Source organism: Styela clava, chromosome 5 (genome assembly GCF_964204865.1).
Source record: "Styela clava chromosome 5, kaStyClav1.hap1.2, whole genome shotgun sequence".
Lineage (NCBI taxonomy): Eukaryota > Metazoa > Chordata > Ascidiacea > Stolidobranchia > Styelidae > Styela > Styela clava.
The window spans coordinates 23335270-23361860 of record NC_135254.1 but is presented as its reverse complement, the minus strand read 5'-3'; the positions used below and the strand labels follow the sequence as shown (position 1 = coordinate 23361860).

General features: G+C 33.8%; 2 protein-coding genes across 2 annotated transcripts; one reads left to right on the top strand and one right to left on the bottom strand.

Moving 5' to 3' along the window:
* Nucleotides 1-1001: 1001 nt before the first annotated feature.
* Nucleotides 1002-26455, bottom strand: LOC120345129 (golgin subfamily A member 1-like). The gene is made up of 22 exons (XM_039414539.2): nt 26029-26455; nt 25576-25655; nt 24224-24311; nt 22627-22829; nt 22102-22251; nt 21845-22014; nt 21003-21114; nt 20178-20273; nt 18362-18490; nt 15784-15879; nt 15390-15485; nt 14131-14247; nt 12954-13106; nt 12177-12272; nt 8344-8515; nt 7424-7614; nt 6781-6858; nt 6046-6192; nt 5272-5410; nt 3965-4071; nt 3120-3206; nt 1002-2683 (listed from the first exon to the last, which is right to left on the bottom strand). Exons 1-22 carry the CDS (start codon nt 26129-26131, stop codon nt 2612-2614), a joined length of 2682 nt encoding a protein of 893 aa, XP_039270473.2. The 5' UTR covers nt 26132-26455; the 3' UTR covers nt 1002-2611.
* LOC144422763 (uncharacterized) lies at nt 9892-12114 on the top strand. The gene has a single exon (XM_078112558.1). The coding sequence runs from the start codon at nt 10036-10038 to the stop codon at nt 11749-11751; it is 1716 nt and encodes a 571-aa protein (XP_077968684.1). The 5' UTR covers nt 9892-10035; the 3' UTR covers nt 11752-12114.
* Nucleotides 26456-26591: the final 136 nt, after the last annotated feature.

Sequence of the window (26591 nt, the reverse complement as noted above, 5' to 3'; positions counted from 1 at the left end):
TCCGAATCCGGACATTTCGACCATTTAATTTGGACCGCGTTTGCTTGTTTATTTTGGCAGCAAAAGCATCGTTTGGTAGTTTCGATGATTTTGATACAATTTAAATACACAGCTATACAGTTTGTCGTACTGGTACCAATACGCGACATTTGTGTCTATATTTGCGAGCCATCATCATTTGACGTTTCGTTTATTTAATGAAAAAAATATTCCGTATCCGGACCCCAGTAATTTTAAAGTTTTCTAGACGGACTTTTGGTGAAAATACTTGAGTAGCCCTGGACTAAATATCCAAAAATGGCCAGTTTCAAACTTTTCGCCTCTTGTTTTATCGTTCATAGACGAGTGAAACTTGATACTCAAGCGAAACTGCGCACCACGTATAACCGAAGCAATCACGAAAACGCGTCCCAGTGATCAAAGCGTTTGATTTAACTGTGTTGGCATGGCAGGTACACATCTCGAGTTTACATACTAATCATCATCAGAAAGATATGATTTACAACTTACAACTAACTGGATATTTAAAACGATTTGGAAATGTTTCTTTGCAATGAACTTTCAACTTTTTAATAAATGTAGCAGAGAGTATTGTTAATTCAAAGCGTTCGACCAGAGACATTGCACAAGATATAACATTTATGGCTCGACACTCACATTTGTTGAATGAAACCATCGTTACGCAATTGTGCTTGAATCATGTAAAATATATTACGATCGGATGACTTTTCATTTCCACCAGTAGCAGTCGTAGTTTTAAAATTATTGGACATTGGACACGAAATGTTCACAGGGACAGTTTTGTTAAAATGTCATTTTTAGTCTCGCTGTTATGTGATGGACCTATCCGATCGTCAAAATTTTCGGTACTTGAAGTCGCTGGAAGGCTATTTTTAAACACTATTTTCTCTGAAATCTATGGGACGCGATATTCCACCCCAACTTTTTGTTTCACCTGGCATGCTTCCATCCAACCAGTAATTCAATAGAAAAAAAACTAATATTCTGACAAAAATATATTAGCTAAAAGGTATAGTTTGTCAACATAGAACAGGATATTACATAAAGCCACTAGACGGCAATCTGGCCAATCAAAGAACAGAATTAATAGCACTTATTTCCGTCAGACAAGAAAAGATTGAAACGATTAAAATAAAACTCTAAAAGATGCAGTACCCTGCCACTACAAACCATTTCCATCCTGGGAGATGCAAGATGCTTGCTGTAATGGGTATCAATTTTCTCAATCAGTTCCCATGTATGAACTTTCGAAGAATTTTTTAAACTAAAAGTACCATAAACAAAGCTATCGTTGATTCTAAATATGCAGAACAGATAACCAAATATCAAAAATGCACTGATGGAAGAAAATGCAAGGCTTTTGATTCCAATCTAAGGAAATAATGTGCATAACTTTTTGTTGTCTCAAAACAAATCATATGTTTCGAATGGTATGAAAACTGTACAACAGGACCTCCATGACTCATATGGTGTGTGAAGCTTCTGCCTGCAAAAATATTCAATCAGGGTTTTCCAAGGACTGAATCGATCATGCATAACTGAAGTTCTAGTGTGGAAGTCACTAAAAAAAAAATTGTCTTCAAATTTTTCTAATAATCAAAATTCAGTTCTGCTTCGAATCATCCGATCAAAGAGTTTCATAGAGTGTAGTGTGTAGTGTAGTGTGAAATGCGAGTGGGCAATAAATATGAGCATTCTGGCGACAAAATATCACAGATTTCAGTTTCATCTCATTAGTAGAGCTGTTAATAAAGATATTGCACTCATAGCAAAATCACACTAAGACAATACTGAATGGCATAAATATAATATAAATGAAATTAGTATGTTAGGAAAACAATTGCACTTGCCTAACTGACCTAGGATATATAACAAGATAACCCAATGCAAAACATAAAAACAAGACCAGCATGATAACCAAAAGTAAGCAGACTACTGAAATTCGGTAATTTTGTTGATAAATCCCGAGCAATCCATTTTATATTATGTTCATCACATCATACTAAAATTGATATAAATACAACCAGGTCAGAGTTAATCAAGTCTCATATTTTTTCAATATACAGAGCACCTTGGACATCAGTAAATGACAACTAGATTTATCCCACCAATCAATCGGTTAGGATATTCTAATTGTCAAGTATATTATGCCACAGCAGTCAATTAAATAGAGATTCTACATCAAACAAACAAGTAGTAACAAATGACAGAGGAACTGAAAAACTAATTTTCCATGCAAATGAAACAACTCGAATATCCACCAAAATGTTTAAATAATAATAAAATCTAATGGTATGGAATAGCACCAGAATATATCATATGCATGATACTGCCGTATTCTTTCAAACCCTGAAATAGTGACTGGCGATAAAACTTAAGAACAAGTAATTAAATTGGAAAATGAAATTGCATTAGTGTTGTATAACTGTGAGGAAATGCGTAGTATGCAAATATGTTGGGTTTCTTGTAGTGGAATCATCTATGACTCGCATCCTGACCTAAACAACAAGTACCGGTATATGTCTCCAAATGACAGGATGAGATGGACCGAAAACAGCATGTGCTGCATTTTTACATTTCTGATCATACATCATCTTCTTCCTGATTTTATTGATGATTTAACAACTTTCTTCGTGGAAGGTTTCGAACCGAACCATGATGTCTGTAAGGAGTAAGTAAACAAAAAATTTTCGAACACAGATTTAAAAATAAATAAAGTGAAAACATACATATATATCCCTTATGAATCACAAAGTAAAAAAAATTAGTGAACGCTGATAATAAAATAAAATGAATATTAACGATTCAAACGAATCAACTTATAGATGTGATGAAAGGCACATGATGCTGGCTCTTCGGAACGCGCCAGCTGTCAAACATCAGATTACCCAGTGCGAACTCGAAGAAAAGGACAAAAATGAAAGAGAGTACTTCTCACCGTCATAAAGCGGTTCACATAACCACTTCCCACTCCAAGTCCAAGCATCTGAAACAAGTAACTGGTCAACTATTCCCATACATGACATGAACTGGTAATTAAATTCGAGGCCGCAGTTTATATTATGATTACTTTCCTATCCATGTTTTCATTAACTCACCCTGTATTCAAATATATCCCGTACAAATTTTTCTTCATCTTTATTGAAACTTAGCAACATAGACATCGCTTTGATAAGTTGCTGAGCCTGGGCATAAGAAATAATAAAAGATTGTCAAAAAAATCAGTACAATATACTCCCAATTAAAATATGCTGAATAGCTTGTAACTCGATGAACGAGTAAAAGCCAAAAATTTGTTTCCATGGTATGCTTCAGTAATACACTACCAAATGTCAGTTTCAAATGGAAAAGAAAATGGTGAGAGGCGAAAAGGTTGCTAATTCGATCATGATTTCATTACAATTTGATGGACAATAAATCAAGCTGACCTAAATGCTGTGGATATGAAATCAATGAATAGCTTTTGACAGATGAGCCCACAGACCGTGTGTTAGCCTTGCTGGTACTCATGTAGTGTGTGTACCAGGTTAGGGTTAGGCCATAATTTTATTCCGATTTTCCTTATTTTAGTTCTAACTTCTAGCACAGATTCAGGGACTGTCTGTGTTAGCCAATGAATATACCCTCTGCTCATAGGACTCCATTCCTTTACACAACTGGAGGTAAAGTGGGCGAATAAAATTAGTTACCCCCATATTGGTACACACAGTTCTGGAGCGCCGTCTTGCCAAGGTAGAAAATGTCAGAATGAAGGTATAAGTTCTTGGCAAGACTCTCAAAAGGAGAAAACCAGCAAAAAAAATTAGAACAATCCGGATACAGACAAGTATGTCAGAAAACTGAAGAACAATGCTGCCAACTTACATAAGGCATGTTATAACCCAATCAGGCAAATATACAGTGATTCTCTTTAATTAAATAGGTATACTATAAATTCACATACCTCGGATTGACTACATGATAAAAATGTCAAAATAACATGTTTTAAATATTTCACGGTTATTTCTCGTTGCTCAAGACTTAAACTTGGATCATCAATTGCTGTTGTACCTGAAACAACATGTGAAAATGTAAGACTATTTATGGTACTAATAACAAGTTGTTTGTAATAAAGTTGATATTACTGAACAACTCATTATTGATGATTATTACAGTATTAAAATTGATAATAATAATTAGTTGTTTCAGTCTAACTTGGCAATTATAAATCTCAGAACCCCCCTCCCCCCCCCCTTGGAAAATTTCAGGCTACACCCCTGATACAAGTTTTACAAGTGATTGGTCAAATGTTTTTGGAAATGTGATTGATGATAAAACTGGATAGACCAGGCAAACTATTGTTTATTTAAGCTGATTTTGAATATAATACAAAAATTATTCCTTCCTGCTTTCCTGCTGAGTTTTCCCAGTCTCATTCATTCACTGTGTAGGTTTGTACTTCAAAAATTTCCCAGAAAATTATGCATTAGGATTGCTTCCTCCTTTAGTAATCTTGGGTGTGTGCAAATAATAGAATTTCACTTCATATGCTTACTTTAATCATTTACACCACAAAATATATACCCTAAGTTTCAGAACAGTGGGACAAGCGTAGCACTGTGAGGCAGGTGAACTAAAAAGAGAACAAACGGGACACAATATTTTTAGGACAGATTAATTTTTGCTTGGGGGTTTGTTAAATCGCTCTCAGCACATTCAAACCACTCTAGTTATGATAACACTAACACCAAAGTAAAACATTTTCATCTATTTAGCTTCATTATTTGTGTGAGTGTAAAGGCAACATAATGAGTGAGTAATGATTCGTGGCATATTCGTATAGAGCAGGGGTTCCAAAACTTTTTTCAGGACGACCCCAAGGAGAATTTTCAAGCGTCCAGTGAGACCCCATGAAACTTTGCTCTTTCACTGGACTTTTGAGTTTGGTCATGTGGTGGTATTAAGTAAATTAGGCTAAAACCAAACAGTGATGTCACAATGAGCACGTACATTTTCTATAGCTTAAGCATAGAGCGATGCTTATGGGCCTGTTTTACAGTAAGCCATGGTACAAACTGCTAAATTTAACATGGTTTGTCAAATCTTAGATAATTTGTACATCCATCCTCTACCATACCTCAGCGACCCCATGACCTGTTTGTGACCCTACCTACTTATCACTTTGACCCAATTTGGGGTTGCGACCCCTGGTATAGAGAGTAGAGATGCTCAAAAATCAAGATAATAAAGTTTATATTACAATATTTGTACCTAAAGCAGTTAAATCTGGCACAGTGTCTTCTCCGTTAACAAAAGGAGTAGGTTCGCCAATACCATTAACTTGAGATTCCTTCTTTATAACTGCAGAAGAAGTGGACGTACCATTTGTTGCACTAGCCGACCTTTTATTCTGTAAATTACGCATAAAATTTATAACTTTTCTATTGATAAACCATGCTGATTGTGGTGCCTCACAGCCGCCACAGGGCATTGCGTGTTCAATGATGTTGATATAATAGTAGAGTAGGTGTTCCAAAAGTTTGTCTACCAATATGGAGGTAAGTAATTTTGTTCGCCTACTTTACATCAAGTGTAAAGGAACTGAAACCTATGGGCAGGGGGTATATTCACTTGGCTAACACAAACAGTCCCCAAACTCGTAATATAACTTAAATAAGGAAAATCAGAATAAAATTATAGCCCAACCCTAACCTGGTACACATACTATGGGAGTACCTAATAGTAAGCTGTTTTATAATACTAATATACGCTGTGTAAGTTCTACAAAATATAGTGGGACCAGAAGCAAAACAACTGCTGGACACAAGAGTCTAGTGGTTAAAGCATTAGATGTAACCATTTCGGCACTACAGGTTAAACATCCCAGTTTCAAATCCCATGCCACAATCTCACAAAGTTATGTTATAAATTGGGTAGGTAATGTAACAGGTAATAATCAGCAATTAAACTTGATATAAAAAAACTTTATTCAAGTTTATTATCAGTGCAATAAGAATTCTAATATATGAATGCATGCAAGCTTACTAATTCCTTATTTAATGCTTTTTTCAAATCATTCAATCTTTGCTGTTGCAGCTTAATAAACCGTTCTTTTTCTGCGACCTTTTCTTCAAACTTATTCCGTTCTGATCTCAATGTTGAAACTTCTTCAGTTTCTTCAGCATGATTGTTCTGAAATTGTCATGTTTTTATTTATAAAAAGAGATAACTTGAAGCACTGTAATTCGAATTGATGCCTCATGATTCCTATAAAGTTAGATGTCGTGAACTCCAATCATAAAAAGTTATTACACAACAGAATCTCAAAATAAACCAAATTCCTTTTAAACTGATACCGGATTTTCTGTCTAATAAGCCAATTTCTGCTCCCAATTTTTTGGCCTGATTTTTCGAAGTTAGCATTTTAGCCAGCCCGGCTTATTTTTTTTCATGGTTTGCTTATTATTAGCTTTGGACCAGAAATACGAGAAGAGGGGGACAACAACATGCCTTCTCCGTTAGTTTTTATAAGTTGACGTTCTCACACTGTGAATCTGGCATATCTCAGCTGTGATTATTATATTTGTGCTAAATCGATAGAAATAGAGCACGCAATGGTGCTTGACAAATGATAATAAACAAAGGCAATGTATATCTTTCTATACCTTCAAATTTCAAAAAACTCCATTTTTGCATTTATTTTATATATTATTTTGTGTGTTTTCAACAGACTAGGTGGAGAAATATGATATAATGAAAAAAGTCTTTCACGAAACTCACCCTTAAACCTGCAATTTGTTGTTTACAATCCATTAACTCTTCTTCTCTGAGTTGCAATGAAGTCGTCATATGATTAACCTAAAATTTATTGAAAGTTACATTGATTGAACCAAGTGCTGGAAGTCATGGGAGCACAGTGAAAACTTACAAAATTAATTCGTTCTGGAATCTTAATAATCTTTCATTATTCGGAGCAATATTTTACAAAAAGACAATTCGTAAGTTGGGAATTTCATATTCGAGGTCTTTTGTTAATGAAGGATCCACTGTACATTTTGTCCACTTTATATTTTGTCTCTGCGGTTGGCTTAATACCTATAGTGTCAGCGATACGATACGATTACCATACGCAAAAAAAAAACCTTTTGTATAGAAATTATGTAATGAACATAGAAGGAACGTAACCTTGTTGCAAATTAATACATCTGCTGTATCAAAGTTCGAACGATAAATTTGTGACAACTGACAACAGCAATGATAACAGTTTGAATAAACAGTAAAATATAATGTTAGGATTTTTATACTTTCGTATATGATATGTGCAAGTCTTATTTTCCATCTGTAGAAACAAGATGTCTTTTTCAACCAAGCAATATCACTTGTATTAATAATACCTGGAAGGGTTCTCAAGAAAAAATCTTACTTTTTCAGTTAATTGCTTTATGTTAGAATTATTTTCTCCATTTAAACTTTCATAATTTAACAATTCTTCGTTCTTTGTCGCTAATTCCTGTTTCAATAAATTGATTTCCGTTATTGATTCTTCTAATTTTCGTAATGTTGCTTCAGATTCTGTTTGCGTCGAAGAGAATTTGTCCTTGAAATCAGAAGACTCTGTATATAAATGCACAAGATTGAGAAATGCTGAATTTATAATGAGATTTCAACCTGAATGTGTTCTACTGAATTGACATCTAAATTTTTATCTCGAAATTTTTCAAATAGCTGTCCAGTGTCCTTAATCATATCAACAATAGATTTTAACACAGAGTATCTCAGCTTTTTCAAAGCATTATTCGTGCATCGAAGAAGAGCTAAAAATTCTCCAGAAAGACAGAATGATGGTCGATTTGGACTAATTCACACCGAAATTTTAGCACCATGACTCAACTTATGAATGAAACCAAGTACTAAAAGTGCTTGAAAGTCTGAAAGCGGGTTGCTGATATTATAATTTTACAGAAGTAAACAAAGAAGTACATCAAGTTTCCCAAAACATCCGATTGAATATAAAAAAGCATGTATGAATTATTTGAAAGACGTTGTAGGTATAACAGTTCGAAGATTTTTTTTAAATGTTGGTAAGAACAAATTGTTCCTAAATCGTTAAGATTCGAAGCACTGTGTTTTATTATTGTTCAATGGTTTTATTTTGTTTCCAAATTACTCTATTATCCCTTTTAAGGCACTGAATACACAACAACAACAAGAAATATCTACAGTGCTAAAATCACTAAGGAAAAATCAGGAAGGAAAACTTAAAAGCAATAACATATAGCAAAGTAATTATGAGAAATCAGTTGCACACAACTTGGTTAATCATAAACAGTATGAATCATTCACCTCTACTTATCGTGTTAAGTTTTTCTTCGGTTTCGCATAACTTTGTTTCAATTTCTTTATAACTTGTTTCCAGTTTATTGAATTTTTCTCTTGTTTCATCTCGTGATAGTCTAGTATCCTCAAGAGCACGAGCCATCTCTTCACTGATTCGATCTCTGTTTGAAATTTCTACCTGCGGAAATCATTCAATTACAACATCATGTAAGCATTGTTTGCTCAAGGCAGAGGAATAGAACTTCTTTATATAAGTTTGCTCAAAGCTAGGTCTCAGGACCTCAACTTAAAACAGAAACAGTACTGATGAACTGGATCATTGAAACAAGTATGAAACATGCTTTAATTTTCCAATTATTAAATTTCGCAGAAGCGCACACAAATTTATGGAAATGAATCAAGTCACTGAGATATGAACTAGGGGGGGTGGGGTATCTTGAGCATATGGGGTTAATTGAGTACAATGTATATAAAGCTCGATAACTTTTTTGTTTGTTGAGTGAATGGTTTGTACTTTGTAGCAACAATAGTTCATATCCTATGCTTCCATTTCATTGCATATAGCTCGCATTCCTATCAATCATAAATTTGTTTCAGATATTTGTATGTGAAATTTTTTCTGTTCGTCAAAAAAATTGTTTTGAAAACTTTCATGTGACACTTCTCTGTTTGTATATTCAAAACTTTTTGTGATGCATTTTAGTACTTTAGTAGAGACTCTTTTTATCCCAGTAGATAATTTTAGTATAACTCATTTTATTTTTATTTTATTGAGGGTTGAAAAAATGGAGGTAAATTGAGTCTAGTGGAAAATTACTGTGGTGTAAATTGAGTATGTGTATAAATGGTCTTTCCTGCTGCTATAACACAAGATTATAAGGTCCTGTGTAATTATTCTGAGCCCTAACACTTTTTTTTTAGCCTGAAGCCTGTGAATTTTTCAGTATAGACTACTATATCTTAATAATATGAACGTGAAGCCTGTGGATTTTTCAGTATAGACTACTATATCTTAATAATATGAACGTGAAGCCTGTGAATTTTTCAGTATAGACTACTATATCTTAATAATATGAACGTGAAGCCTGTGAATTTTTCAGTATAGACTACTATATCTTAATAATATGAACGTGAAGCCTGTGAATTTTTCAGTATAGACTACTATATCTTAATAATATGAACGTGAAGCCTGTGAATTTTTCAGTATAGACTACTATATCTTAATAATATGAACGTGAAGCCTGTGAATTTTTCAGTATAGACTACTATATCTTAATAATATGAACGTGAAGCCTGTGAATTTTTCAGTATAGACTACTATATCTTAATAATATGAACGTGAAGCCTGTGAATTTTTCAGTATAGACTACTATATCTTAATAATATGAACGTGAAGCCTGTGAATTTTTCAGTATAGACTACTTTATCTTAATAATATGAACGTGAAGCCTGTGAATTTTTCAGTATAGACTACTATATCTTAATAATATGAACGTGAAGCCTGTGAATTTTTCAGTATAGACTACTATATCTTAATAATATGAACGTGTTCAATTTGTAAAAAAAAAATTGAGAAGATGCCAAGGACATACGTATGTGAAGAAACGCCCTCTGAAATATACAAAAGCGGAGTTGGAACTTGCCATCCGTCGAGTGAAACAAGGCGAATCTATTTATGCGGTGTCTAAGTCTACCAAAATGCCATATGAAACCATAAGAAGAAACCATCTTTACATAATGAGGAAGATCGGGCAACCAAAAGCACTCAGTGATGATGAAGAAATGCTTCTTGTGCAAATCATAGTATTGGTTTCTGAAAGTGGCTTTCCTATTGATAGAAATGATTTGCAAATGTTGGTCAAATCTTACTTGGATTACAAAGGAGAAATTTCTAGGTTTGTTGATAACAAACCAGGAAAAGATTGGATGCGATCTTTTGAGAAGCGTCATCCCGAGATTTCAAGAAAAAAGCCAGAGTTGTTGACCAAAGCTCGAGCTGAGGGATTATCTCACAGCGTTATATCTACGTTTTTTGAAATGTATAGGTCAATATTAGAGAATAATGGGCTGTTGCAACAGCCTCATAGAATTTTCAACTTAGATGAGACTGGACTGAACACTGATCCGAGATCTGCGAAGGTGTATGCCAAGAAAGCATCAAAAAATACATATCTGAAGTCGGCATCATGCGGAAAAACATCCTACACTGTTTTGTTTTGTTGCTCTGCTGCAGGAAAATTTCTTCCTCCATTTGTCGTCTTCAAAGGTATCAACTTATATGACACATGGACTACAGGCGGTCCAAAAAATGCCATTTATGGTGTCACCCCAAGTGGATGGATGCAAAGCAATGTTTTTGAGTCATGGCTTACGAGTTTTTCAAAACACATTGAAGCTCTTGAAAAACCGTGCTTGCTTATTATGGATGGGCATGGAAGCCATATCACATATAATTGTGCTGAAATATGCAAATCTAATGGCATCATTCTTCTCTGCATTCCTCCAAATACTTCTCATGCTTTGCAACCCCTTGATGTAGGCGTTTTTGGACCGATGAGAAGCAATTGGAGGGAAATTCTCAAAACATGGTTCAGAGAAACAAGGCTCCAGAATGTATCCAAACCTGTGTTTCCTAGCCTTTTAACAAAACTAGTTGAAAAAATAAATCCACAGTGGGCAATTGGAGGATTTCGAGGAAGCGGTTTGTTTCCTGTGAATGAGGAAATAGTAAAAAAGAGAGCAGTTGACAGGCCAAACCCAGATTCCAACTCATCATTAGGTCCAGTGAGCTTAGAGCATTTTCAAAAGGCTATAGTTGATGTAATCACCCCAATGTCCTCTCCAGAAACATGTAGCGCTAAGAAAAACAGCAGTCGTTCCCGGAAAAGAGTGCAGGCAAAAACAAGAGAAATTCTCACATCAGTCGAAAGTATGGATAGGCTTAAAAATGAGATGATTGGCAGAAAAAAGAAAAAAACAGCAAAAAGAAAGATCATGATAGTTCACGAAAGCAGTTCCGAGTCAGAATTAGATTCTGCATTAGTTGTTGACGATGAGGCAGAAGATGAGGATGAGCCTTGTTGCTCACTTAGTGATTTTACTACAAAAGAAAAGCATAAACTAAAAGGAGTGACTGTCAACTATGGAGAAGTTAACACCCTCGATTGGCTGATCGTCCAATATGGTGAAAGGAAATTCCTCGGTCAAGTTGAAGAAATTGTCCTCACTGATGTGTATAGAATGAACTTCGTACGATACCAGCCCACGAAAGAGCCCAAAGGATGTGTGTTTGCTTTTCCCCAAAATAGGGATATGGAAAGTATCTCAAAGAAGGAAGTTGTTGGCAAAGTCCAGCCACCCATTCCTAGTCGTAGAGGTGAACTGGTATTTGAACTGAATGCTCATTTGTGGTAATGACTTTATGGCAACCATAGGTGTGATTAATCATGCGAAGTTTTAAAGTGGTGCCAGATAATTTCGTTTCAAGGTTTTTTAAACAGTTTTTTTTAAAAATAAACTATATGTACCCAAGTTTCTCATGCATGCATTTGATTTGGTTCTAGGGCTATCTTGGCTTTGATTTAACTGGTGGATGTCAGTATACTCAATTATCCTCGAAAAATGGGGTAAATTGAGTATACCAACTTCCAAAAAAAAATTGTATTTTTGGGCGACTTGAATACGTTGAATAAGATTTAAACTTTTATGCAAGAAAGTACAAAGTCGGAGTGTTACAATGGAACCATAATATCAGGGAGAATCGATTCCACTCAGATTTCACATGTCTTCAAATGTCAAAATCTACTCAAATACCCCCCCCTACTGACTAACTAACTTACCAGTTTCGTTTGTATTTCATTTTCTAATTCTTTGATTTGATTTGAATATGACTGTACTGATATATTTCCATTTTCTTGTTGTTTTGCTAGCTCATCCTGAAATAGGATCAGTTTTTCTTTTCTATTGATCATAAAAGGGAAATCTTGGAATATTTACATAGACTAATGTATTATGAGCAAATTAGCTGATACAATTTTTCTGTATATTATAACATATCATATTGATACATGAATAATTGCAAATTGGTAATGAGTTAGTAAAATTTAATATGTAGGAATAATATAAGGTACTGTCCTAGAAACATGGTTCTAAAATACGATGATAGACTATTAAAATTTTATCTACTTTTGTAATAGTTGAGTGTAGTGGTAGTGGACCCCAGCTGGAAATCTATGGTTTCACAGAATGAACCTATGGGGGATCGACAAGCCTTCGCCCCAAGGGGTGACACAAGATCTCCGATTTGAATGAAAAAAAAAAAAATTTCCAATAAAGGATGAATAAAGTTCAACGAGAAATAACACTTCTAAAATAAATTTCTTTGTGGTTTTGATAAAAAGCATGGTTTCTATCAGAAAACAACTGTACATAACAATATTAACTGTTCCTAATATAAAGGGTCCACATACCAATATAATCTATGGCACTGGAAAGGTTGGGGAATGGTTAGGCTAGGATGACATACCGATTTGATTAAATACAAAAATTTATTTCGATCTCAAACATGTTGTACTTCACCAGCACTGCATCGCAAAATAAGAGTGAAATATGTTTACCTCTAATCGTTTCACATTTCTCTCTGAGTCCGTATGACATTTGTGCAATTTATCAATCTGTTCCCGTAATTTCGTCTCTGATATTTTATATTTATTATTAAGTTTTTCATTGTTGTGCTCAAGCTTCGCTTTTTCAAGGTCATACTTTGTGGTCTATAATTAAAGAAGGATATAATCAGAGATTATATAAATCCCGCTCTGTCAGAAGTTGAGTGAGCACTCAACTAACAAGTAAACATTGTATGTGACAAGACTGAAATGGTTATTGAAGAAATACCATCTAGCAATGCAAATTTCATCAATAGTTATTCCAGTTTTCACTAATGGCGTTTGGACTATGCTTTCAGCAAACTTCAATTCCAAAGATTGGCAGAAGTACACAACTTTCTGAAATGTGACTGGGTGCACGTCCATCATGCAGTATTTTACTTTATGGAATAAAGAGTTTGTTTCATAGACATCCACATTCAAAAAATTTGGTAGTCCATTCCTTTTAGATTTCAAACATATAAATTGACCAATTATGCAACAAAATCATGCCAAATTTGTTATAACAAATTTTAAATAACAAAGTGATTCCTATTGTGTAAAGACATCATAGGTCTACGAGTATCACTATTTGTTGCATGTTTATATATTTGAGAGGTTGAACTGTGATAATATAATAGCTAAGTAAAACACTTCTAGAAATCGAATTTTACATTTATCGAAGTAAATTTGACTACAATTCAGTAAAATAAGATCAGGTAGTATAGGTACATAATAAATGCATATCCATATGATACATAAAATTATAAATCTATAAATGAATTCAACTCGCATGAGTTATTGGACACAAAGTGGACCTATGAATCATTCTGCTAAATTGTTGTTCAACTTTTTGCTGATGTTGGGCGGATTGTTGTTGCGGAAAAGTAACTTTTGCAACTAATGGACCAATTAATTGCACATTTTTGGTACTTATAAATGAGAGAAGTCGTTAGAAAGCTAAAGACTTTTCAATATATTAAAATTCCCTCCTCCAAGTCTTAGCAGACCTGGTATTTCACCAAAAGTTAACTCTTTTACTTTGATTAAAGCGGAACACTTTTTTATTCTGTGGCACTTGACTGCCACAGTCAAGCTTGTCCACTGATAAGCTCTATTGTAAATTTATTATGAGTTATATTATTCGTACCTGTTCAATCAAGTCAGCGTCAAGTTGAGTTACTTGTTGAAAATATTCTTCACTTTGATTTATATTTTTCTCATTTTCTTCATGCAAATTATTCAAAGCTGATTTCAGTTCTTCAATCTGGAAATTCAATTCCATTCAATTCAATTCTCAATATGAAAAATGACCCAATGACTACTTAATTAAGGAGAAATAAGATTTATCTAATATGATATCATTATACCTTTAAATATGTGGGTTAGACGAGTAGGTAGACTTAAATCAATTTCAGTTTTTTGATGACGAAAACGATACAATTAGACCAGTTAGTTGTAGATTTTCAAATAATTTAGTTCAGAGATAAATAACACAAACTTCAAGTTTGAAAAAGGTACCCAAGCTAATGGAGTAACAGAATAAGTTTACAAAACATTGGTAAACTAATTACTGGAAGAGTGCGGAAAAATAAGCAGGGCTAGTCAGAAAGGACAAAGAGTGGAACCTCTGCCAATTGAGTTTTAATCCTGCTTCAATGTATGTTAGTTATTGCTTTATGTTGAACTTTTCAAGCATGTAAAGAAACTCATGTCACACTTTGAAAACCCCCTCTAAACTAACATATATCCTGAATGTGTATTGAAAATTTTAAGAATTAATTTGCTGGCGTTGTAGCAAAACTAACATGTTGTGGTCAATAAAAACCGAAAAAATGTAGCAAGTAGAATCCCCATGCTCATTCAAGTATGGCTGCGGATAAAACTACAGTAGTTACTGAAAAAAAAAATTAGGAAGAGTGGACTACTACTTGGATGGAAACTGGATGTTCATTGTTATGTGTTATGAAGAGTTCAATACTGCAACATGGTTAAATATTTTTAACATGGCATCGACCTAAAATATATTAGGCTATAAGAAAAAATTTCAGCTTGCATTCCAATTTGTGTAGTGCAATTCTGAAATAAACTATCGATAATTTATGAAAAATTATGTTTTCAAAATATATTATATCGTGTTTAAGATTAAAATATTGTTAATATAAATATTATCTAAAAAGATTTCAATTTGTCTTCTAAAAATATTTAACCCAAAAATATTCTGCAAATCGATATACTACTTGACAAATCCACTTCACGTTGAAGAGTCATATTGGACTCAACTGAAGTGTAATTGATAACAAACCATTTAGAAAATGCTAGTTGCAAAACAAGGTGCATAAATGATATGTGGAAAATATATTGGAAACGAATGTGTTTCGAACACCAAACAAAAACCATTTTAATTACCTTCTTTCTACTTGAAGATTCAAGCTGTTGAAGTTTATCTTCTTTTAAATTTAATTCCTCACTGTCTTCAGCTATTTTTGCATTTAAGTGTGAAACCTATAACAATAGAATAAGAAAATTAGGCCCATACCAGGGTTTGTTTACTGCATTGCTATGGCATCTGCTAGCATCAGTACAACTCTAACCCTAACTACCCTCAAATGTCCTATAAACAATCTTGCATAAATATATTATTAACAGTCTTTTGCCACCTCACCACCGACAAAAATGATATATATCATTCATCTTTACTCATGATACAAATTACAGCTCGCAAAAAGTAAACAATCACCCCATAAACCATTCTTATAATGTAAAGAATATTAAACGCGGCAATAAACTAACGTAGACATACCTGTTGTTCAAGTTGATTAATTTTTGTTGACCAAGTAGATTTAATATTATTTAATTGTTGATGTGACTCCTCAAGACGATTCTCTAACGATGTCCTCTGTATTGCGTTAATAAATGAATGATTAAAATTACAGTGACTGAAAAAATTGTCACCAATGTCCAAGAGTATACCATAACTCAAAAATAATTGATGAGATTATAAAATGTACTAATGCTTAATAAATAATAGGGATGCGACAAGATTCGGACTCGTGCTCGGATTCGTGGCCGAATCTCTCGTAACTTGATACTCGGATTCGGTCCGAGTCTTTGATAATTTTACCCGAGTCCGAAATATCATACGTCACGCGATAGTCAAGCGCAGACTGGTGGCGGATTCGACGTTCTGTTTTGCAACGAGACTGTCCAGCGTATTTTCTCTACGGTGAAATTAAAACTAGGCGCCAAAACTACAAATTCACGACGCCGTAAAAACAAAAAATGTCAGCGAAAGTCAGCTGAATAAATTCCAGTGTTGCGTGTAGCTTGCCTTCCATTGCCAGACGTCGTTTAGTAAATGTTTACCACGTCCTATTTCAAGCATATACTTGCTAATCCCCAAACAGTGATTAATCCGTAATCAGCGGTAACCATGTCGCGCTGTTCGCCTTTATCGTTCCATAAATGATCTAGTTATTTCCGGAGAGAAACAAATGTGAGAAATAAAACGATAAAATAGTGAAAATTACGGTACTTCTGAGAAAAAAGTACAACTCGCAGATGTCAGTGACACAATCGAATATATGTACAAAAACAATCTCGCAAGTTACATCGATTAAATGTGTATAAATTTGGAAACTATTACTCGTGGTCGTTGGATGTTAATCGGGCCGACTTTTTATTTTTATTCAAAAAGTATTTACATACACCGCGATTAGTGCCGGCCTATTTCTTTTTATTTACTGATAGTAGAAAATTACTAGAAGACTCGATAACAACGCGGCGTCTTTACTTCTTATCTGTAATTTTATCACAATCGCGAATTGTTTTTTTTTTGTCACCGCGATCGTTTCGGCGACCGACATCCTAATTGTTTTTGGTAAACTATATTTTTAAAGTACATTTTTTTCACTATCAGTTCTCACGCAACGCCGGACATCGAAGTTATTTACCTGCCTCATTTAATGGGGTTTGACGTTTCTAAATGTGAAAAGGTGTTGGCGCGCTTTATGCAAAATTGGGAATTGCAAAGATAACGATAGGCGCAGAAAGAAAACCAAAAACATAATAATTCTCACATTTATCGTTTCTGTCTGTTAGGTAGAGTCGTATGTGAATTCTCACACGTAACTCTCCCTTCTAAATTAATGTTAATAAATTCGATTTTGCCTTTCAAAGCGCCGTTATTTGTATTAATGAAAATGATTGTGTCAGAAGTTTGAACAGGCAGCTCTAACTTAGCATATAACACATTTCGCCTTTCACGCCTCTCTTATTGAATTATAATCAACAATTACACATTCTTATTTTCCGCGGATTCGACAATCGCTATTGATGGTTTTCAAACGAAGAATAGCTAGCTATTTTGTTGCGATATATTTATAAGATACATTTATTCGATGCTTCCACAGTTGGTAATTCTTTATTAATATCTCAATTATCACGGAGATGAGGGTCTGTATTAGCGCCGACTAAAAAAGATAACATATAAGTAAAAATTTCCCATAAAAAATTTGTTCCAAACGTGTGGGTTATGGCCCATATTTATCGTGACAGGACACGAGCGCGGCGTCTTCAGCAGTCAACGCAACAAAGTATTCCTTTGACGGGGAATAGGACCTATTTATACTAATTTAAACCAGCCGCTCAGCGAATGATCGTCTCGAAAGCAATAGTGTTTATGTGCAACGTTTTGAATTACATAGTCTTATCTTATCTTACACAGAATGTTTAATTTATGGCCAATATACACGAACAACAGCATCACTTTAGGTATTTATTTCAGAGCTATATGTGAGAGTATTGGACTAGGGACTCGGACACGAGTCCAGCACAAATACTCGGGATTCGGCCGAGCCGAACCTTTTTGGATTCGTCGCATCCCTATTAAATAAATGAAAAGAGTTGGTAAATTTGAGCATAAAGAACAAGCGACGTAAACTCAGGGCAAGCGTGATAACAAACATAGGTATTATTAAGAACATTCCTCAGTATCTGCACTAGTAAAATCGAAAAGCAGTTACCAAGAGGATTAATTTTGACATTAATAAAACAAAATAGATCTTTTCTAATTGATTTCGGTCTGTTGGTATTATTAATAATAACCTTGCTTGCTGTGAAATTCAAAATGGATTCAAATTCAATGATACCATTCGAATAATAGGATCACGGACCATTAGATATACAACAACCTTTGAAAGTCAATGAAACATAAAATATAGCTCATTCTCAAGTATGTAGGTAGAATGGCTAGTAAATGGAATCAATAGGAATATGATGGAAAATTATTGCGCAAATAAGCCTATATCAAATTAATATGACCATACAGCAAACCTAGAAGAAACTCGAACAATAGGTTCATGATGAAAATACCTTCTTACCTCAGAAATTAAAGCTTGAACTTGTTCATTTTCAGGCAAATTATCTGTTGTTATCCTCTGTTCTAGAGATGAAATTTTTTTCTTCAAATGATTGATGACAGACTCCTTTTCATCTAATTCAGTTGTTGCCTGATTACAAGTGAAAGGTTTCATTAATCATTTATCACCAAACTCCTCTTCTCTGTGTGTGAATGAGAAAATATGATTTGTGCAAGTGTATACCATGTGATTCACAAAAACAACATAGATCTCAGAATAACTTGTATGAAAATATTTATATTTATATATGAATTGTATGAAAAAATTGAAAATTTTCCTCCATATTTGGATAAATATGATTCCTGCCGATCATGGTTTCAATTGTTCTTAGTCAAGCAATTCACTAGCACCTTTCCCCCTACCCACGACTGTAGATTACTATGATTTAATTCCGCTATAGCTTCCACATTCAAGGTACTCATAGTCCTAATATGTTTATTACATTAGGTAACAATTGGTGGGCAGGAAATCGAAACCTGACCTGCAATGCTAATTGCTAACATAGCTAGGACCAGTGCACTAACCAAAAAGGGTACTAAAGCATTTTGGAATCTTTGGGCCGGACAGTAGTGCAGTGGTCGCACTAGTAAAAAAGTAAAATGGGAAAGGTTTCAAAGCCAAACAACCATCACAGCCTAGTTAGCGTGGCCAAGATTTTGTTGAAAATTTTGCACTTATTAACCACGTAATAAACTTTTTAAGGAGCCTTTAATTTGTAATTAAAACTAATGCGAACGTACTTGGTACATGTGGCGGTACAAAGAGTGAAAAAACCAAACTTAGCGAATCACATCCATCGTTAGCTTGAGCAATTTTAATGACGCAATAAAATAACCGGATATGCAAGAATGAACATGACTTGGAATATGTATGATCGTTTGATATATGAACAAAAACCATTAAGCAAGAAATTTATATGTAATGTTGGATTTATAGAACTTTTTTGCGTATCTCTGCCCATAATTGAAATTTATTGGAAGCTCACGATTGCGCCGCGGCCAAAAGTTTGCCAGCCACTGCTGTAGTGAAATCGATCTTATACGACATCTGTTATTTTAGGATATTTATCAGCGAGATTTTCAAAGAATCAAATATAGAAATGTCCTCAACATATATATAACCACTGTTTGACATGTCCTCGTTTGCGGTGACATATATTATGATTCCGAATACCGGTATTAGATTATGTAGCCCGATTGCATTTATGCACAATAATATTGTTTTTTCTTTCAATTAAGTAATGTATTTTGGGTGGCTATGTGACTATGTCTAAAAATTTTCAAGTTTTAGAGACAAGTTAATTTAGAAGATACATGTTTCAATTAAATATTCTGATTCCCGATTGTGTCAAGGAAGCATTTCGCATCTTGAATTCACATCAACAAAATAGCCCATTACTGATTATTGTGCATGAAAATAGAATAAGAATTGGCCGTGCCAAAACGAGCAATACAGTTTTCTATAGCAAGAGACATCATAAAACGAACTACAATTTTTATAACTTAACTAAACAACTAAAATAAAGATCATGCATTTGTTAAATAAATAAATGAGGTGGAACTGAATTTAAGTTTTTTGAAGAAAGGAAAAAGATGTTGCCTAGGTATTAATTACTCAAGTTCAGCATCACTAATGGTGATTTACAGTTTACACAAACTATGAAGTAACGCTATTTACATAATAACACCTATTAGTCATTCAGTATGCTATAACTAATGTCAACAGAGAATGATCGCAAAATAGAATATAGAAATAGAACATCTAAAATAAAACAAACCTTATTCATAATAGCTTCGCTACTGTGCCTTAGACCTTGGTATTTTTCGCAAACACTGGAGTGCGTACTTTCCAAGGCAGAAAGGCTGCTACGAGTCTATATACAGAGAAAATGACTAAATTAGAGCTTTGAAGAGAAGAATAGGATTTTCAATTCCAGATATTCACCAAATAACGGTTCAACTATTCCCATACTCAGCATGAAATGGTAACAGAACCAGAGGATTTTATCATCTTTCCTGTACCCGAGGATGAATATAAAAATCCTATCCTATTTTAATTAAGAAAGATTGATACAATATGATGTAAGAATTGAAACACACCTCAACTATATATAGATATAATATAAATATATAAAATATATATAAGTTTTATATATTTGAAAAACTGACTACAGAATAAGAAAAGTTCTTTAGAATATCATAAAGAACTTGAGGTGAGGTAGTCTGAGACTAGACAAAGAAATAGGATGAGGGTCTACTATGCTTGTAAGTAACAAACCAAATATCAGTAGGTAAGTTCAATATGTCAAATATATAACAGGTAGTTCGGAAAACAGTTCAGCATTCGAGAAAACGAATTTTATTTTAAAAAGCCAGATGTTTTAAATTTTAGATTTGTTATGATTATTATATGAAAATTATGCGGAAAAAAACGTTAAAGAACATTAAATGTCTGAATTATAAAAAAATATTCTTTCAAACATCAAAATATTAGCTGATGAACTTTTACCTATTCCTAGTGGAAAATATACAAATGATTGAGTATGACACATTTAGAACTAAAACTAACTTTTTTGAGTGCTTATCAAGTAATTTAGATTTACCTTCTTTAAATCGGTTGTCAAGTTTGAAATTTTGTCTTTACATTCCGAATATTCAATCTTCAATTTTGAAATAATTTCTTCTTGCGATGCTGCTTTTGAGGCAAATTTTTTACTGAAATTATGAACAAATCATGAAGCTAAAGTTGACAGAGATTCTCAATCTTATCGACCCAAGTAATTCGACACCAAACTAAACGGTAATATATTGACTACACTTATAATTTACAAGTAGCATCATTTTCTAATAAACCATAACCCCTCAGAATGTTACGAATATTCACCAAGCATAGATACCCAAAGTAATCAAAGTTACTTAGAAAAAAACAATGTTAAGGAATATGATAAAGCTAATCCGCAGGAGCGTTTTGCTGTAAAACAAGTAGTAACTGTGATAGCATGGAAAATCACTGCACTTTGTGCATGCACATTTTGCTGTAAAATAAGTAGGCTAGCCTATTCGTGATAAAAACAGTTAGGTTTATTGAAAGGTTAGGGTTAGGGTTTGCTCTTGAATAACGAATTTCTTTTAAATAAAAAGGTACTTCAAAAACCTAACTGTTTTTATTACAAATACTTGTTTTACAGCAAAATGCTCAAAATGCGGTGGAGTTTCCTACGACGAGATTTCCTTCGAGATTTTCCTGAAACCGTTAAGATCAATTAGCCAACCTTTTTTAGAAACTTCAAATGTCAACATTATTAAAAGCCTGAAATTCAGACTCCGGGGAGTTTGGAAATATAACTCTATCTTCAATGAACGCATGCCACAATTTGATTTCACAGCCCTGATTATAATGCAAAATAATGATGTATGTTAGACAATCTTCTTTGATGAACTGTACCTTTTTTCAATCTGAATTTTCAACTCTTGACTTGTAGAATTGAGAGATTCTGTTGTCGTTCTCAAAGAAACTTCTAATTCATCATTATTCTCCCGACATTGCATTAATTCAGCAATTTTTTCATCGAGTGATTCCTGTTGACGTTTACATTCTTTTTCACTGTTCATCAACTGAATTAAAAAAAGCGGTATAGCTTGTTACTGGAGAGATCATGAGTGTTGGTTTACATTTACAAGAAATTGGGCTATCACACTGACCATATGCTTGACTTTAGCCATTTCTTGCATTTGTAGATCATTTAATTCTTCATTGTTATCTCGTTTAGCGAAAAATTCATCTCTGTTTTTTTCAAATTCTTCTTTTTCACTTTTCCATTCATCAATAGACGATTGAAGTTTTTTATTTTCCTGTTTTAAATGGAATAAAGCAAATTGTAACCACATACATTATATTTATTGAGCACCACTCCTAGCTATTCCGATATCCCATCAGGTCCTATCTCGAGCATGAAATCGAAAAATCTATCATGTCTATTCATCATATCAAACTTATTATTAGAATGAGCATAGTTAGGCTACATATCAAGAAAATACTTCTTGAAAAAGCTACTACATTTTATAATTGAACAACGATCATGCTCTTTACCGGAAATTAGTTCATATAGATAATTTAATACAAATACACATATATAAATGGAAAAAAAAATTTTAAGATTTAAGAAAAAGTCAATTTTGCTTGAATTGTAAGTTACATATAAAATTAGTTTGTAAATGAAAACCTACCCTTCTTAAAGTTTCAACTGTTTCTGTTAAATCACTTTCCCTTTTTTCAAGATGAGAAATATTTTTCTCCATTTTCTTTTTCCCATCTGAATACGTTTCTTCCAATTCTGTCATTCTACGCATCGCTGTATCTTGCTGCTTTTCAAGTGTTGTTATCAATTTATCTCTCTCTTTTGTGCATTCTTTTAAAGATTGTCCATAATCTAGATGCAATGAGAGAAGAGTTGATCAGTAAAGAATGTAAGGAACTATCATCCAATAAATTATCCCAAAAAATATATTACCGGTACTATAGTTCAGTACTATAACCAGGGCTGCCATAACGTCCTTGTTTTGTTTTTAGGATTTATCCTTATTTTGAAGGTTTTTGTCTTAGAAAATATTTTTGTCCTTATTTCTAAGAAACGTCCTTATTTTGACATGTGTGTATATTTTATGGGTAGAGGTTCTAATACCAGGCACTTGGATTGGTCAATTCGAATGAAATTTTACAACCTCATTGATTGCTACACGCATTCATTACGTAATAACAGCAAATTAATTGACACCATGACAAAACAATAGCCTATCGGTCATAATCAGTGTGTGTAACTTAAATCAAAATACAACATGGATGTGATATGGAACAGGTTGTTTCTAAGAATAAAGAATTGCTGAAGCAAATCCTTCTTAGTGCAAAGTATAATTAGACATGTGTCGAACTGGCATGAATAATTTTGTTTATTACATTTCGTTCTTTGTTATCCTATTATTATGTTTCCCTGATGTCCTTATTTTTGAGTTAATATTGATCACAGTTGCAGCCCTGACTATAACAGATCAACCAAAATAACTTTTTTTTAAACACAAAAATAATAAGTGAATTAGAACATTCAACTCTTTAAAAATGATAATAGTGGGTCCAAATTTCTGATCTGTGCAAGAGATACATTTTTTCATCAATATCAGAAAAATAGAAATAGAAAAAAAATTGCCAGCACCAAACTTTCAGTAAACCGAATTGTGAAACATTAAACATAATCAAATAGAGAAAATCGCTACAAATAAAGCATTTCAATCTCTTCTCTCAAGAACTTCTCCAAATGAATTATTAGCCTAATGGCAGGCATCATGAAATGTTACATAAATGCAATGCATATGTACAAATACAATATGTGACTAAATGGGATACACAACAATGACCATTTGTCTAGAGCAGTGCCTTTCAACTGAGTTTCCACAGAGCCCATAAACACTTGTCGTGATGGCATAAGTTTTGGGAATTTTGTAGGGTAAGCAAGTTCCTCTTTAAGTTGACGCCAAAAGTGTGTCATTTTCCCAATACTTATTAGTGTGAAACAGCATTTTCTGCTTTAACAACTATCAAGAATAAAAACAGAAGTCTCTTGAGTAGTGTGGATATGTGCATATTCCACCGAGCAACATATAGACACAATTAACTTCTGCAATACCTTTTCATTTATATTGTTGGAGTGTCCAACTCCGAAATATTTAACTTTCATACATTCATGGGTGTTTTTTGAATAAATGCCAATAGGGTTCTGTGATGAGCAATAGCATATCAACTACCAGAGTATGTCAGCTTTAATTTTCTAACCTGCTAACTTGATTTCTAATCGTTTCACTTGTGTCGTTCTTTGCAAAAGTGCTGCAAATAAATCTTCTTTTGATGAAGATTCAGCCGGCTGTAAACATGGAAAAATATTTTATACCAATGTTTTCCAATATATATTGGTTACACCCCCAAATAAGTTGGGGATCAAGTAAATCTAATATACACTGCTCACTTCGTAAGGTCTACATTGTCATTTCAAATAGTCAATACAAAAATACTATGGAGCAAATTAAAGTGAGTAAACATAAAAAAAATTGCTGGTTTATAATGCAAATATTTTGTTCTATTTAAGAAAAACAATTTTCTTGTTTTTAATCACAATCACAAGTATAGCTTTTTTGATCAATGGTTCACAACATTGATATACAACTACAAGGTTATTCTAATCTACTTTCAACAAAAAATTTCATTCCTAATTTCTGTCCATTAATAATCCCTACGAATGTATAAAAAAACAAAGTATTGACTGAATCGAACAAGCCGAACATAGCCTTTGACATAAGCAGCATCAAACACATTGAACTAAATATATCTGTATATGGCAGTGGTTCTTTTTTGAGCGCAACCCAAATTTGAGTTTTATGAATACTCGCGACCCAATCCTAAACATCGCAAAAATGCATTTTTTTTGTTAGAACTGTTCGACTCGCATGCAGACAACGATTTATTAGAAACAGCCCATTGAGTGTGATTGGTGAAACTGAAATCCCTTTTTGATTATATCTTCAATACACCTACGAAACTCTATATTAATGAGGGCAATGCGCAAGTCGTCACTAGAATCGTGGTAATTGTCGAAAATCCAAGCTCGCACAGATACATGGTAGCAGAAAAGCCGTTGCTCCGTTTCCAATAACCTATACCGCTGTCCGTCGCAAACATGACATTCTACCTAGGCCTTGGGCTCTCTCGCAATATACAACTTTTCACTCATCAAATATGCAGACAGTGCTTCTTTTGCAGTAAATGGTACCTCGATCTGAAGCCGCTTTCTCTCTAGATCTATAATCAACACAACGACAAGCGATATGTATGGTTACAGAACAGACACCATAAAACAAGACACGTGACTGGCATATATAAATTGTGATGCAACAATGCGATCAAGACAGTTCTTACTGTGAATGGAATTTTATATTGTTTTGAATATCACAAAGGCAAGTAGCTAAATTGAGAAGCCGCCTCCTCTTAGATTGCCTTTGCATTGACGACCTTGGCGCGACCCATTTTTAGACCAGAGCCAAAATATAATATTTGATGTTATCAACTTTCATCTCCCAAATACAAATTCTATACTATTAACGTTCAAAAATTATATGATTTTGTTTTCTCACCAAGTCAGCTTCTGATCCTGATAAAGACGTAGAACTATCGGCTCTTGATAATCCTGTTGTACTTTTCCACATTGAGCGACCTGGAATGGTATATGAAAATTATATTCTTAGTGCTAGTGGTGGCATTACTCACATATTCGGGGAAAAAAGTATTTTTAAAATATATCTATCCTTTCATGGTATGTTTTTCTTATTTAATATTGGTTTTGTCACCAGAAAATTTCTAATCCCAATTGCAGAATTGAGGAATGTGTGATATTAGATTCTGGAAAATATAGGCATTGTATTGCATATAGGCATACACTTACTGACTCATAACAATATAAGTATTTTAATTAATACAGTAGTAAGGTCAGAGACAAGGCAGGTCGTCTATGTAAATAGTGTGCTAGAACCAAAAGCAGAAAAGAGCAAATCAACATACTGGCATAACAGCATAAGGGATATGTATACCTCGAACAGGCATGCTTTGTCGTCTTATCCCAGCAGGTGATAAGGATCTATCTTTTTCAGGGGAATCACTCCCTTCAACTTTCTGTTTCAATTTTTTAAACATTTTGGTCAGTCCTATAGCCAGTATAGCTGAATCACTGTATAGTGAGTATTGTTGAGAACTTGAGATGTTCTACTGTTTGGATGATGGCGTCTGGAACTATCGATGAATTCACAAAGACTTGTTGAAGCAATGAATGCTGGCAGTTCAAGTGCGAGAGTTGCGATGTATACACTGATCAATGCACTTACTGCAGTACCGGTACTGACCTATCAACTTACAGTATAACCTATATCAGTATATTACATTATTACAGTATTATGTTCAATATGCCTGAAGGTTTCATTTCAATACCCCTCAAGTTATATGCCTACTTCTATATTCAAATATAAAAGTAAAATCAATTAATGTATGTTATGTATATTTAAGACCAAGTGTAGCCTGGTAGCACTGCCAAACTGTGTCTGCAGCAGGGAGAGCAGGACTGCAGGAGAGAGAGAAAGTTTATTGGGTATTTTTTCAA